Below are 16,319 nucleotides of genomic sequence, written 5' to 3' on the forward strand. Positions count from 1 at the left end.
GTCAGGCAACAGTTGCCCCTGTTGCTTTTGGGGGTTACCTATTAAGGTAATATAAAAATAAATAAATTTTCACAAAATTAAAACTGACTACGAAAAATAGTGCACTGATATGTAATAATAAACTAAAATTTTTGTGAGTGCTTATATCAATACTCCTCCAAAACGCTGTGACCGATTCTTATGAAATTTTGTGTTTTGATAATTCAGTAGGTCTAACCTACCCCCCCCACCCTTGGTTCTTGGGGCAAAACAATATTCATCATAATCATCATCTCAGCCATAGGACGTCCACTGCTGAACATAGGCCTCCCCCAATGCTTTCCATGTTGCCCGGTTGGTAGCGGCCTGCGTCCAGCGCCTTCCTGCTACCTTTATGATGTCGTCGGTCCATCTTGTGGGTGGAACAACATTACCAACCCGTAATTAGAAGTTTCACTGTAAACAGGAATTGCAGTGGTGGGAAAGAGAGGTGGGATTAGTCTCAGTTTCGAGCCACAGTGTAAGCTTTAAGTATAACTCCGAAATCGGTCGTCCATTTCACGCAATGCCCGAAGGATTCCGTTTTACGGAAAGGTCAGGGATATATCATTTTGAAACGGGTCCGTAAAGTTGGACAAAAACAGTCTTATTGAATTAGGGAAGTAACGGCCTTTTGTAAATTGAATGGTTTAAGCTTTAAGTTCAAATTTATTGTCTTTTGCACTTTAAGATATGGAAAAAAAGGTAAAATACCTATGATGGTGGGAACTATTTTCCCACTTCCCAATTTTAGCCAAATGGCGACCACTATTGGACAAAGACCTCTTCCAAGTTTAATTCAAGCAAGAGAGATATAGTTGGTCAGCGGCACAAATATTTAACGCAGCGTGGGATGTCCACCCACAAGGTGGACCGACGACCTGATAAAGGTAGCAGGGAGGCGCTGGATGCAGGCCGCTACCAACCTGGCGATGTGGGAGTCATTGGGGGAGGCCTATGTTCAGCAGTGGACGTCCTGTTTCTGAAAATAATAATGATGATGATGATGAAACACAATTTTGGATAAAACAAAACTGCCAAGATGGCGATTCACTTTCACGGAAAGAAGTCTTTAGTGTATTTAATCAAGCTAGTATATTTATAGCATCATCCTAAAGCTACATTTCTCTATGGATCCCTTTGAAGTAGCGCCCCAAAAACTAAAGACTGCCAAAGATCCTTCGTCGAAAGTTTTCTTACAAAATCTAACAAAGCGTCTTACGTTTAGGGTTGGGACACACAGAGTGTTGTTTTCTGCTCGCGAGCGTCCGTTGCGAACGTTTGCAATTTGAACCGAATTTTTTGTACTCTTTGTTTTTATTGATAGTTTTGGATACGGAACCTGATGATTTGTAAAATTTAATTCTTTAGTTTTTACTTTTGTCGTTTCAACTAAATGACGTCCACTGGCGGACAAAGGCCGCCCCCAAGGATTTCCTTAAGATCCTGTGGAATGTGTTGTCTGCATTCAAGCGCTTTTCGCGACCTTCACTAGATCGTCGGCCCGCCGAGTGGGAGATCACATCACGTCTTCTATTCCATGGTTTCCAATCGAGAACTTTTCTGCCAGCTGTCTACGAGCTATGCACCCCGTCCAGTTTTCTTATAATTATTATTCATTTCATCCACACGAATAAACCTAGTTTTGGTCTATAATTCCATCAGCGTTAGAATAAGCTTAAGAAACGTTCGCGTGGCGAATGCTCACATGTCTCTCTCAGTGAGTACCCTCCTTTACGTGACACTAGAGTTTGAAGATGAAAAGAGTGTGTCGATAGTTTAGAGTTGTTTGTTCAAGAGAGTGAACATTTTAAGGGCAAGAAGTTACTATAAGTTGTCGAGTGTAATTGTTTCCCGCTTGCTCTATTGGTCCGGGTTCTATTCCTAGCAGGGTTATAATAGAAAACATATGATAATATATTTTGAGTCCAAATAAAGTGGAATTAAAAGAAACTAGGTAGTGAAAACGTATGTAACAAAATTGGATGGCATAAAGGATTATGTCTAACTTTAGATGAAGCGCTTAATGAAGACTATAAATCTAGGTTTTATTAATCTTTGTTTGATAGTGATCGTCATTTTTATGCAATTTGTAGAAAAAGAAACTAACATAAATATACTAGCTTTTGCCCGCGGCTTCGTTGGGGTAAATACCCCGGGTATTAATTATCACATCTCCTTTCCCAGGACTCAAACTATCTCTATACTAAATTTCATCAAAATCGGTTCACAGTAGTTTAGGTGTGAAAGAATAACATACAGACAAACATCTTTACTTTAGCAATAAGAATTCACGAAAAATGGTGGCACGAAGATTGCCGGGTCAACTAAATAAATTAATAGGTGTCTGATGCCCGTTTTCACCACCAATACCTAATTTTTAAGTGACCCTTAAGATAACACATAACAGGGATTGATGGTGAAAACGGGCATGATATTACTATTTTTCTCTAGGAAATGTAGTTATTTTTGGGTTTTATTTTAAAGACTTCAAACAAAACAAAGTCGCATCCACATCTTAAAAATATAAACCATAATTTTTCAGGCAAATTGAAGCAAAAGCTCGAGTGAGTGGCAAGCTTTACAAAAGCCTCAATTTCAACCGTAATAAGGTCACGTACAGGAACTTGTTTCATAGAGCTTTGCAAGCTTTTTAAGTTTCACCATGTTTAGAAGACTGTAGATTATTTATATTGTTAAGAAAAAAAAGTTTATTCAGTACATATAGACCCTTTCCAGGGGACTTATAAATCCCTTTTTTTTTAAGATTATTAGTAACTAGCGGCCGCCCACGACTTCGTACGCGTGGATCCCGTTTTACCCCCTTCATCTATCTTACGCGGTTTAGATTTTTTCATACAAATGTTTTTTCCCGCTAACTCCCGTTACCGTGGGAATTTTACAATATCCTGTTGTAACTAAGCTTTAAGTTTACTACGGTACCTGCATGCCAATTTCAAGCGTCTAACTTAAGCGGTTTAGATTTTTCATACAAAAGGATTTTCCCGCTAATTCCCGTTCCCGTGGGAATTTCGGGAATTCCTTTCTTAGTGCACTTCTACGGTACCTAAGCTACGTCCCTTCCAAATTTCAAGTGCCTACGTTTAGCCGTTTAGGCTGTGCGTTGATATGTCAGTCAGTCAGTCAGTTTCTCCTTTAGATCTATTTGATTTGAAACAAAAAGCTGTAAACTATCATCAAAATCCGTCCAGTATGTTTTGCGTGAAAAACAAACATCCATTCTCACAAACTCACATTATTATAGTAGGAGTAGTATTAATAAATAACAATTTTAAAGTACGGTACCCTAACTAGTTGACCCAAAAAGTGCACCTATTTTTCTATATTAGTCCGTGCACTCTTGCTAAAAGGGTTCCGTAGTTTGGGACCTCACATAAAACCTCTCTGTACAACACAACACAAACTATTTTGTTGAAAAACAACTCGTATTACCACCAAATAAGAACTAAAATAAACCTTGCTGTAGTCGGTACAGTCCCATAGCGTTCGGGGTGTGAAAAATTTAGTACACATTTTTATGGGTACAGGTAGGGTAGGTTTATATTCTATTTTGTTTATTTTGGTATAGGTCGCGGGTTCGATGCCCAGATGATACTTACCGTATTCACAAACATTGCTATGAGGTCTCACAGTGCGCGTGGACGCACAGGGTGATACACGAACCAATCACAACATTTTTGTGTACATGAACACATAATTCGGTTTGTATTTGTTTAGGTCTTTCAATTATGTTATGTATTCCCAAAAAGTACATAATTGTTTGGTTGGCCCATTCTTACGCCTGTATTTACAAACGATGCTTGCTCAAGTGAAGCAGAAAATCGAAAGCACAGCGTTGAATAGAGCTCTGTGATTGGTTCGTGTCACCCTGAGCATCCACGCGCACTGTGAGACCTCATAGTAATGTTTGTGAATACGGGCGTAAGTATCGCTGCTGAAATTCACTTAAGTGGAGCCCCGGAAAACGCAGCGTTCCACGTCCATCTACAAGGTGGACCGACGACGTCGTAAAGGTAGCAGGGAAGCGCTGGACGCAGGACGCTACCAATGAATCAACGTGGAAAGCATTGGGGGAGGCCTATGTTCAGCAGTGGACGTCCTATAGCTGAAATGATGATGATGATGATGATGAAGCCCCGTGTTGAAACTATGGTCCCGGGTTCGATTCCCAGTGGGGGCAGATTTTTCTGTTCGGTTGGTGGTAGGGCTTGTCCTAAGTCCGCCTGGCTAGCTACCACCATCTTACCTAAGTCTGTCGTCATAACAACAATGTTAACAGCATTGTTATGTTCCGGCAGTTAGAGGTAAGATAGCCAGTTCCTACGTGGTTGAGGATTCCGGGTGAAGCTCGCTTCCACCTTCGGCCTGATCATCACTTACCATCAAGTGAGATACAGGCCAAGAGCTTCCTCGTTGTGGATAAAAAAAGTCACTTTAAAACAGTGTTCAACAAGCGTGTAACTTTTTATTAGTAAGGGGGATAGTGTGCGAGTACAATCAACCGCATATATTAGTCTCATAAATAATGAACCACACATTCCCTTGTCGTTGGATGAAGCCAGGACACCCCGGGTGGTTTTAGATTGTAAACATGTCTTTTATACATAGCTATGTACCGTCAGCATATTATGTGTTTAATTAAATTAAATTATATTTGGTATGGAACTACTTGTTGCTTTATTATGACCCGTACATGTTAAAGAAGTAATCCGAGTAAACGTTGCAGTGCGTTACCTCAGCGGAATTGCAGCGGCACCGCATCCGTACGTTAATTCACTGAAGAACTATTTAACGCTTCACGCACGATACTTGCGTAAAAAACTCATAAAAACTCATTTATTTTGCAAATAGGCTTTTAAAAACCACCTTTACACGTCCCAGTATTGACCCTACCACTGCTTCGGAACAATAAATGGGCCAATGCTGAGAATCAGCAGCGCACGAAAGAAGTGAAGCAGCAAATCGAACGCACAGCGTTGAATAGAGCTCTGTGATTGGTTCGTGTGTCACCCTGTGCGTCCACGCGCACTGTGAGACCTCAGTAATGTTTGTGAATACGGGCGGAATCCAAACTCCTGCTTTTTTACCCAGGAAACATTCCTATTTGAATACGAAAGCATAGTTAAATTTTAACCTTAACAACCCTTCTTTCTTTTAAATGATTCAAATATTATTGGTACAAAAGTGCTCTTATGTTAAAGAGAAATGCTGCTTATCTTATCAACGCAGCTGGCATGTTAAATCCACAATTTAATTCGTCTCAGGAAATGTTATTTATTTTAAAACTAGCTGGGCTGGCGAACTATCGCCTATTCATCAGAAATTATATATAATTCTAATGGAGAAAGAATTAATAACAGTTCAGTATTTCGGAGTTTATTCAAAACAAACAAAGAAACAATCAAATCTTCCCTCTTTATTATTAGTGTAGAATGAAGCAACAACCCCGAGCTGTCGAACGAAACCGATTTTAGGATTTCACTGGATGTCATTTGTGTGTCAGTTGTCAGGATTATTTCACTGTTTTGTACAATAATCAATCACTGAACCAGTCACCACGTTTCTGAGGCACATTTCTCATAAACATCCACGATTTCACATACGTAAAATCTGAAAAAATCCCAGAGCTCTCAGAGTGCCAGTGAGTGCTGACGAACTGTCAAAAAACATTTCTGTTACGTTAATTCACGCATCTCTTTTTATCACACAGTGTTGCTGCTAGTGACATCTCGCTCAGTCATTTGTTGGTCTATTCCGCTAGGTATATTAACTTTATGGTATAATTAGAGTATAGATCGTTTCATCCACGAAGACGCGCCCCACCAATTTTGGTCAACGTCGCGCGGGGTGCGGGGAGTTTGATCCGAGCAATCCGAGCGGCATTATTGTAGTGTGCGTGTGCACTCATGGAACATTTAGCGTGTACCGATAACACTCAAACATTAGCGGAAGAATGGTGGGGCGCGTCTTCGTGGATGAAACGATCTATAACAAACTAGCTTTCCGCCCGCGGCTTCGTCCGCGTGGAATAAATTATTGTCTGTCACATAAAAACTTTATCGCGCGCGTCCCTGTTTCAAAAACTGGGATAAAAACTATCCTATGTCCTTTCCCGGGACTCAAACTATCTCCCTGCCTTTCATCAAAATCTGTTCAGTGGTTTAGGTGTGAAAGAGAGACAGACAGACAGACAGAGTTACTTTCGCATTTATAATACCTATTAGTATAGATTAGGTTTTTCTCAGTGTTTTTTTTGCTATCCGTACCCAAAGTCGTTGACCCTGGCATGCCAGCAGTGCATTACAGTACCCATTTCCGAAGAGCAAAACAAAATCGTGTGCATTCGAAAATGGTCTGTATTGACTACTAATGTGTTTGCAATAAGGTCGTCGAACCAACGAGCTTTTACTTACATCGCATGTTGACACCTTTTCAATAACTGACATATTATTAAATAAATAAATAAATATCCTTGGATGGCTTATTCCACTATTCCCCGTTGACTTGAAGCTTATAATGGGGAATAATAAACTAAAAAGTTCATTAATACCCGTTATAATATGATTTTATTTTTAACATAATGGGGATTAAGTAACTTTTTAGTTTATTATTCCCCATTATAAGCTTCAATTGGCGGGGATTGTCAACGGGGAATAGTGGAATAAGTCACTTGGACATTTTATACTGCGCTTCTAGTCCCAAACTAAGCAAAGCTTGTACTATGGGTACTAGAAAACGGATATAGGTAAACATAATTCTGCTCGTTTGCCTTCAGTCTGTCACATAAAAAAAACTTAAATACTTTTTTTTGTAAATACATTACATATTTTACATAGAAAATATAGTCAGCCAGCCAGTCCAATAAAAACAAATATGTTTATGCACACAAATGTTTGTACACACGCCTCCACTGTTAACTATCTATTTCCGTTTTTGCTCTCGCTCTAATCAAATGGCGATTCTTTGCGATAGAACGAGATGACATGAGTTTCAATGGGCAGTTAACACTGTTGGCGATAGTACTGTGCCTTTGGAATAGTAGGTAGTCCGTTTCGAGCCACAACACCAAACGGCCGACAATTATTGAAATGACATTAAAGTTATGTCACTACTACTGACGAAGTGTAGGAGTTCCTATGGCCACCTCGACTCCATCATCAGACCAGCTCAATGGTACCATAACATTGCATTGTCATCGTACTTACATAAGTATACCAAACAGCTCAATCGGTTGAGGATAACTGGTCTTAAATTTAGTTTCTATGGATGTCTGGATGTCTGGATGTCTACATGTTTGTTACTCTTTCACGCAAAAACTACTGAACGGATTTTGATGAAAATTTACAGCATTATTGTTTATAACCCAGAATAACATAGGTAATAGGCTAATTTATGACGATCTATGACAAACTAAATTTCACGCGGGTGAAGCCGCGGGCAAAAGCTTATAATAAAATACATGCAGAGTCCATTTTTTACATTGTATAACCGGATTCGATTCCCAAGAGATATTTTTTCGTATGTATTTACCTATTTAAATTAGTGGCGTAGCTAGGTAACCAAGGGTCCTGGGGCAAATAAAAAATGGGGCCCCACTGCAATCTAAACTGGTTAGGTTTTATCAAATTTATTGACATTAAAGATTACTTACTCCTGATACAGCTTTTGAATTTCTCTCTATTTATTTTGAAAATGGGAGAAATTTTCAAAGTTCAGTTCAATTGAGATTTTCTGGTAAGGATTTAGGGGCTTGGGGGCAGTGCCGTAACTAGGGCGGTGCCAGCGGTGCCCAGGCACAGGGCGCAGACCCTGGAGGGGCGCAGAAATGACCAGACCAGTATCTAGTTTTGTTTCATGCACGCTCTNTACTTTTTATTCAAAAAGGTTACATTTTTTTATATTTCTCGCACCGGGCGCATAAAAGGCTAGTTACGGCACTGCTTGGGGGCCCTTACCCCTTAGTAGCTACGCCCCAGATAAAATTATTGTTTAATCTGTTCGCTTTTTTCACATTTTAACAATAAATCTTATTTTACAGGTATTTCTTCATTGAACTCTATTATTTCGGGTAAGTTAATTATTTTTTACTAAACTAGCTTTTGTCTCCGGCTATACGCCCGTATTCACAAACATTACTATGAGGTCCCACAGTGCGCGTGGACGCACAGGGTGACACACGAATCAATCACAGCTCTATTCAATGACACACGAATCAATCACAGAGCTCTATTCACAGACGATGCTTGCTTAGAGTGAAGCAGCAAATTGAACGCACAGCGTTGAATAGAGCTCTGTGATTGGTTCGTGTGTCACCCTGCGTTCACGCGCACTGTGAGCTGTGAGACCCCATAGTAATGTTTGTGAATGGCATTTCTCTCTCACCATTCTTCCTCGGTCCCTCACTGATGAGGATCGCGACCACAGACTACCGTCATAAGCTGTGTGGACCGCACGATGGAAACTCCAGCCCACCGTCTTCTTCGCCATCGAGGACAATACACCACTACATTTTTATCACCGAAAAAAATTTAATAGGTTATGTTGAAATGTGTGAAAAAACGCTCACGCCTCGACCATGCTTCCAGTGTTATTATTACTTACTTACTTAGCTAACTTAGACCATTTTAATGCAACATTTCAAGTAATTTTGAGATCTATAAGTGTTACATTATCTTACGTAAATAGTGTTAGCGAGGCATGTGTCCATAAATTACCAATTTTGGGATGACATTTTGAGAAACTTTATTTAACTTTTTTTTTGCATAAATAGGATCAGTATCAATAACTCATTAGGTACCCAGATTTTTTTTTCGGTGATAATAATGTAGTGGTGTATTTAATACACCATATATTGTCAAGCTTTCTTAACCATTTCATCACTACGGAAATCGTTAACCCTTTCACCTCTTTCGCAAGTTTATAAAACTTTTAAATTTCAATAGTATTTAATACCAAAGGCACCCAGCCGAATAAAAGTGGCTGTAATTTTGTGAGGCATAAATCTACCCCCTTCTCCCCTGGGGGGAGGGTGGGGCAATGAATCCTTGGGGATGCAGGGCTGTCGGCAAACAAATGAATATTATAAATAAGTATCTTTTAAAAGGTGAAGGACACGATAATTTTGTAAATAACGGTAAATCTGTGCCCGCGACTGCCGTACCAGTCGTACGCGTAAAATAAAAGTAAAATATTTTGAATAATATTTCCCGTTTTTGCAAAATTTGTCGTTACTGCTCCTCCCCTATTGGCTGTAGGATGATTTTATATAGCCTAAAGCCTTCCTCGATAAATGAGCTATCCAACACAAACATATTTTTTAAATTGGATTAGCAGTTCCTGAGATTAGCGCCTTCAAGCACTATTTATAAAAGGGAAAGATTAGATGGTTTTTTTTGTATTGAATAGGCTCTAAAACTACTGGACCGATTTGAAAAATTCTTTCACCATTAGAATTCTACATTATTTCTGATGAATATAGAAGTACTATACAGTACATAGGCCCTTTCCAGGGCACTTATACACGTCCCAAATATAGCTTGCCCTACCACCACTTCGGGACAAGATATGGGCTGGTGCTTAGAAGAAGTGGCGGAAGAAATAGTCGGTACGAAATTCGCCGGGTCATTTAGTTTATATTATTAGTAGGATATTATATGCTTGTTACAAAGGTCAGTTGATTTACCGCTAATATAGCTGCCAAAACATAAATTATGAGATCAAACACTGAGGGAAATAGGCTTCGACCCCGTTTGAGGTAAGGTAAGATTTACCTGTAATTTATTACGGTCACAAAACTAAATACGTAGGGATATTTTGATAGAAACAACAGTCAAATGAAATAAATTAAGGATTTTTTTTTGGATACAGCACAACGGATTATATGACATAAATCACAATCATCATCATCATCGAGTCTGCAAAGAGTTTTAACTTTTTTTCCAAATAAAGACTGTTAAATTAATCAGTTATTGAAAATTAGCTTTCCGCCCGCGGCTTCGCCCGCGTGGAATTTTGTCTGTCACAGAAAAACTTTATCGCGCGCATCCTTGTTTCAAAAACCGGGATAAAAACTATCCTATGTCCTTTCCCGGGACTCAAACTATCTCTATGCCAAATTTCTTCAAAATCGGTTCAGTGGTTTAGGCGTGAAAGCCTGACAGACAGTCTCTTTCGCATTTCTAACATTAAGGCCGAGTTGCACCATCTTTCTTTAACTTTGATTTTTGACAAACGTCAAAAATCTGTCAAAAATTGCACGCAGGCGAAGTCGCGCGAAAGAACTAGTTCAATAATACCTAAAATAGCGACTATCCGAATTCCTTCCACGTCATATATTTACGACCGCGACGTTTTAGTGACGTATAAAAACGTCACAATAGCGCATGATCTGTATAGTTTATGGCCGTAAAATCTATACTATTAATATTGAAAGGGAGAGTTTTGTAAGTTTGTTTGTTATGTAGAGAATAGTCAATGTCTGACGTGTTTGAAAAGCTAAGATAGCCAGTTCCTCCGTGGTCGAGGATTCCGGGTGAAGCTCACTTCGGCCTGATCATCATTTACCATCAGGTGAGATACAGGCCAAGAGCTTCCTCGTTGTGGATAAAAAAATTACACCGGTCAACAAAAAAAAATTTTTTGCGCATTGATTTTACTTATTATATTCTGATTATATAAGCAAATGTATATAAAAAAGTGCGATTACAAATCGAAAATATTTGCTCTTTAAGAAGTTATAGCGATTTGAATTTTCCATCTTCATAGTAGAATGTCTCTCATGATGCACGTCACATTCTCATTATATTTATAAATAATTATGGCGGCTTATTCGCAAGAACAAGGGGCACGCTTTCATCAAAATATAGTGGGACTAGCTTTCCGCCCGCGGCTTCGCCCGCGTGGAATTTTGTCTGTCACAGAAAAACTTTACCGCGCGCGTCCCTGTTTCAAAAACCGGGATAAAAACTATCCTATGTTCTTTCCCGGGACTCAAACTATCTCTATGCCAAATTTCATCAAAATCGGTTGCGAGGTTTAAGCGGGAAAGCGTAACAGACAGACAGACAGACAGACAGAGTTGCTTTCGCATTTATAATATTAGTTGGGATTAGTTGGGATTTGACAAACGACCTTGCCAAGGCCAGTATACTAAAAGCATGATAGGGTTAGATTTTTATGAAAAAAAACTTCTATGGAACATGACAGGAAATTAGAACTTTTCATTTTTAATAAATATTTGGACTCTATTTTAATTTTTCTCTTGTGAGAATGAATCTTAAATGGATGTTTGTATGTTTTAATAATTAGAAAGAATGAAAGAAAGAAAGAAAAAAATATATTTGGCAACAAATTACATCATCTCTATGTTCATGTTTCATACATTCATTGATATGAATTTTTCTATTTTTTACACATAAAAGCAAATTCAGAACAATTTTTTGTTGTTATTCTTGTTTCTAGGTTATAAAGCAATAAAAATAAGCTATGCATAACCCGTGCGCAAAAATACTGTAGACAGTTGTTATAGGTATAAATCGAAATTCAAAGACAGATACATACAGAATCTATACTTCTTTACTAATATTATAAATGCAAAAGTAACTCTGTCTGTCTGTCTGTCTTGCTTTCACGCCTAATCCACTGAACTGATTTTGACGAAATTTGGCATAGAGATAGTTTGAGTCCCGGGAAAGGACATAGGATAGTTTTTCTGTGACAGACAAAATTCCACGCGGGCGAAGCAGCGGGTTTGAAAGCTAGTTCTAATATATCTTCAGGCACAAATATACTTTTAAGTATTGTATTTTGAACATGCATTTCTGACATAGCAGCCACCTTTTCAACGTCATCATCATCATCATTTCAGCCACAGGACGTCCACTGCTGAACATAGGCCTCCCCCAATGATTTCCACAATGGCCGGTTGGTGGTTTCAACTGTGCCGAATTCAAATTAATTAAATTAATATATTGTTCAACCACACTTTGATGTTAATCAATGAGGTATAAAATTAGTTCCAACGTAATCCATTAATTATTTGATTAGGATCATTGTCAAAGCTAACTAGGCTTCTGTTGGATTAACTCATTGTATATGTTACGGCTAAAGATAGTTGTGAACATAAACTTAAGATTAGCCGGCTAAACTTAAGTTTATCTTCGAGAAGCAGCTAAAGTTCGATAGCATGTTAGTTTGCGTCGTGATATTCCATCTTTAGCCGGCTAATGTGCACATTAGCCAAAACGAAACGGCTAAAAATGTATTCGATGGGCGCGCCAGGCCGGCGGAGGGCTTGAGGGGGCGCGGTGGGGAGACAACGCGCGCGTAGTCTTATTTTGTTTTATTTAAATACCTACAGAAGATTCAATTGTAATGACCAAATGGTTCCTTATTATTTTATTTTAATGATTAGGTAGATGTAATAATTGTAATTTTGAATACCTACATAGGTACATAAAAGTATGTGTAATGAAAGTGATTATTTTTTAACACGTTCCGCCGCGGTAACGGCACATACAGTAAAGGTGGAATTCATTCATATTATGGCAGTACGGGTCTCGCCGTTTTCACGAAAATCAATCTAAAAATCACTACCACAACAACTGTCGATTTTACATTAGAGTTTCATAGAGAGCAGACTTGTTGTTGCAAAATATTGTGAACAACAGTACGGGTATAGGTGTATGAAACATTTATGTGAAGATTGTTAGTGTCATAGTGGACTGGAGTACAGCGTCGGAACGTGTTAATAAAGTTTTCGTGTCAAAATAGTAAACATTATTACATCGTTTCCTTTTCCATTTCCTTCTACATTTTTAGCCAAGGGCCTGCGGTTACACTTAAGTTTAGCCGGCTAAAGATAGAAGAAACTAACATTAACACCTCGTCGAAGATAAACTTAAGTTTAGCCGGCTAATCTTAAGTTTATGTTCACACCTATCTTTAGCCGTAACATATACATTTGACATTAGTCTACCATAGTGATATTAATTGGAGGTTATACAGGGTGTCCCTTAAAGAACGTGGAAAACTTAAGGAGAAAATAGAATAATGGATGACTGTAAAGACAAAATAATGACCTTAATAAAAGTATCACGGTTTCAGAGATGTGTATGTTGCAGTCAAAACTAACTATAAGTCAAAACCACTTGACTGCAAAAATCAGTCAAAAGTAAGTAGTTTTCACTGATGCTCTTGGTCAATATCAATTGCGTTCCGTTTACGTTACAGCTTCGTTAGAACTAGCTGTCAAAGCGAGACTGCGATACGAATTTGTGCAAACAGCTGATTTTCGTTTGTCGTCCAGTCGCGTTGCAGTTGAAAATATTTATCGCAATCGGGGCGCTGGATGCACGCACATATTATTATGACCTAAAAATTATGGCCTGCTTAAATCAATATCCTTTGACATCGCAATCAATTTAGCAACGATCACGTGCCGTGTACCTACCGGTAATCGAATCGTCGACTACTCGCTGTGCCTATATCGCAGTAACTGAGTTACAGCGAACAGGCCTTGAAAGCTGCAATATACATGACGTATTAGAATGGCGACGTTCGAGTGTGAATAAAATTGGTTGGCTTAATGGCTGAAGCTCAGAGCCGTACAACGTCAAATTCAATAAATATATCACCGAAGGGTATGTTATTTAGGTGTCTAATAGTTTATTAATTTATTGTTTTTATTTATTTATTTTTATTTATTAATATTAATTGGGAGACAAACAATTCTGATACACAGATATTAGTATATGAATCACAGAAAAATAGTTTAAAAGTAATAAGTTTTAAATTCATTAAGAATTTTTTTCTTCAAAATAAGACGGTGGTCTGTATCGGTACTGGTATGTCGTTGGAGTACGTATTTTTTTAGTAAATAAAAACAAGTTTTTAATGACTGTAACACACTGTGTGGGTGTTAAAAAGAAACAAATTTAAAAGTCAAGCTGTAATACCAAAATAACATCAATTTATTTTGTCAATTTTACATATTGAAATTGATATTATAAATTATCTGTATTGTATAACTTGAAGGCGCGTTGGACTTTCTGTAAGCCTTCAAGCAGATTATAAATAAATAAATAAATAAATCAAAATATGCAATCATAATCATGATTATTGATTGCTTAGAGGTACATAGCATCTGCAGTAATAAAATCTGATCATCAAATCCTACCTTAACATAAATACATGGATATACTTTACCCTCTTTTGCATCGCAATCGGATAGCAACCAAGCCTCGTCCTGCTACCCTGTATAAGATAATGATGCCCCGAAAGTTGTCGCAGTCAACTACATAATTTAGATGCTCGAAGTAGTAATTACATACCGAGTTTCCAGATGGAAAACGTAAACTCCAGTGACAGTTATAATAACGGCTATAGTCGTTGTTATCTGGAGAAACGTTTCCACTGTCGGCACGACTAAAATCCGGAGGCAAAATAACGTCACTGCTGGACAAATAGTGCATTCAAAAAATGACCATAAAGGGGCTGTAGAGTGCGTGAAGCAGGGTACTCTTCTAGCCGTGTAGCATGTAATGTATCAGATACTGTATCAAGTGAGTACATAGGCACGAGCCCGCTGCGAGCTGCTCGCGCGTGGTTCGCAGGGAGATCGCAGCGACCCGCCGACTGGCGGTATCACTGCGAGCACAAAGGCGGCTCGCAGTAGGATCCAAGAGCTCGCAGCTAGATACGCGATGACCGTGGATGAGCCGTACTCACTTGAAGGTTGGACACGTTACATGCTACGAGCCTGAGCTGGTACCTAAGCTATTTTAGAAATTGGTTCAGGATGCTTAGAGAGTAAACAACTAAAAGTCCCCGCCTCAAGGGGGCTGGAGTGGGGGAGGGGTGAAAGCTTTGAGATTTTTTGCTAAAATCTTTAAAATGTTGCTTCATAGAGAAACATTTTCTATGACGCTATTCCTTCGTTCGTTTCAGCTGAAAAACGTCCACTGCTGGACAAAGGCCTTTTTTTTTTTTAATTTTCGTCAGGAAATGCATGAAATTGCATACCCACTGGCCCGGGGGAACCAGTGGGTTATGTGAGGCTCTCCCTGCCAGATGGGCAGGGCCTACTCACTAAAACCTGACGGTGTCCTCCCGAAGTCTTTGGGACGGAGCTGCGAGTTATTGTCCGAGCTAGACGGCCTAGACATTCTTTCGCGGCTCCGCCCCAGACTGTGGCTCGCTCTGTTGGTCTGAGCAAGCGACGACTGGCTTCAGGGGAGTAGTACCTCCCCTGTTCTTCACTAACGGTGCGCGTGAACACATACGCGCGCCGCCGCCGCGGATCCTCCTTTAGCGGCCACCAAACACCCCCGTGTCTAGTGGCCGAGGACCCTTAAGAGGGGGCATGGAGATGGTAGTGTCTCCTGCGGTGTCCTGGACGTCGGCGACGGTTCGGTGGAGCGTCAGGCGAGGCCTCTCGCTCCCTCTCCGCCGCTTCTTTCTGCGACATGACCTCCTCGCAGAAGTGGAGCACCGCATGCCATGCATCTGGGCTCTCTAGCATACGAGGCAGGATGGCCCGTAAGGAGAGATCTTGTCCTACCTGTTCCACGAGGATTTCGCGCTCTGCCACCCAAGCTTGGCACACTTCGAGTGTGTGCTGCGCGGAATCCTCAATGCCTTCTCGACAATGCCAGCAATTGGCACTTTGCTAACCATGCCACCTCCCGCTCCACTTCTACCTCTTCCCTGCCAACTGGGCTCCAAGCCTTGACAAGGGCAGCCTCCTTCATCATGTCTCTATCTAGGCTCGTCAGTTTCCAACGCCGAAAAATATTCGCTCGAGGTGGGCTAGGCGCTAGCATGCTTGTGTTGGAGGTAGAGACGTTAAAAGTGATATACCGGTGATCCGATAATGACTCTGCCTCCGTCATTACCCTCCAGGCAGTGACCCGATGTGCCACTGTAGGGCTGGCGAAAGAAATATCCACTATCGATTCGCCCTGCGGTCGCACACATGTGGACTCTGTCCCAGTATTGAGAACTGACAGCCCTTGTACAACGGCCCAATCACGCAAGATGGTTCCGCGAACATCCGTCCGCCTTGCGCCCCAAGCCGTGGCTTTAGCATTGAAGTCTCCCGCCACAAGAGAAGGGAGCGAATGCTGTTGGAGGACGACACCCAGCCCGTCAAGGTCAGCCTCGAATTCAGCAACACTTCGACTGGGAGGAAAGTAGACTCCCGCCACAATCAGCTCTCCACACTTGGCGACTACGAAGCCGTCCCCTCGTGCTATTAAATCGGGTTTGTGTGTGCCGGACAT

General features: G+C 40.1%; 1 protein-coding gene across 1 annotated transcript; it reads right to left on the reverse strand.

Moving 5' to 3' along the window:
* Positions 1 to 15,711: 15,711 nt before the first annotated feature.
* On the reverse strand, positions 15,712 to 16,319 carry LOC114354671 (uncharacterized; the record flags this gene model as incomplete). The annotated part of the gene is made up of 1 exon (XM_028307174.1): positions 15,712 to 16,319. A coding segment is annotated over exon 1 (608 nt), but the record flags the coding sequence as incomplete, so codon positions are not given.

The sequence above is a fragment of the Ostrinia furnacalis genome, unplaced genomic scaffold (genome assembly GCF_004193835.3).
Source record: "Ostrinia furnacalis isolate ACB-3 unplaced genomic scaffold, ASM419383v2 OfSCF2104, whole genome shotgun sequence".
NCBI lineage: Eukaryota > Metazoa > Arthropoda > Insecta > Lepidoptera > Crambidae > Ostrinia > Ostrinia furnacalis.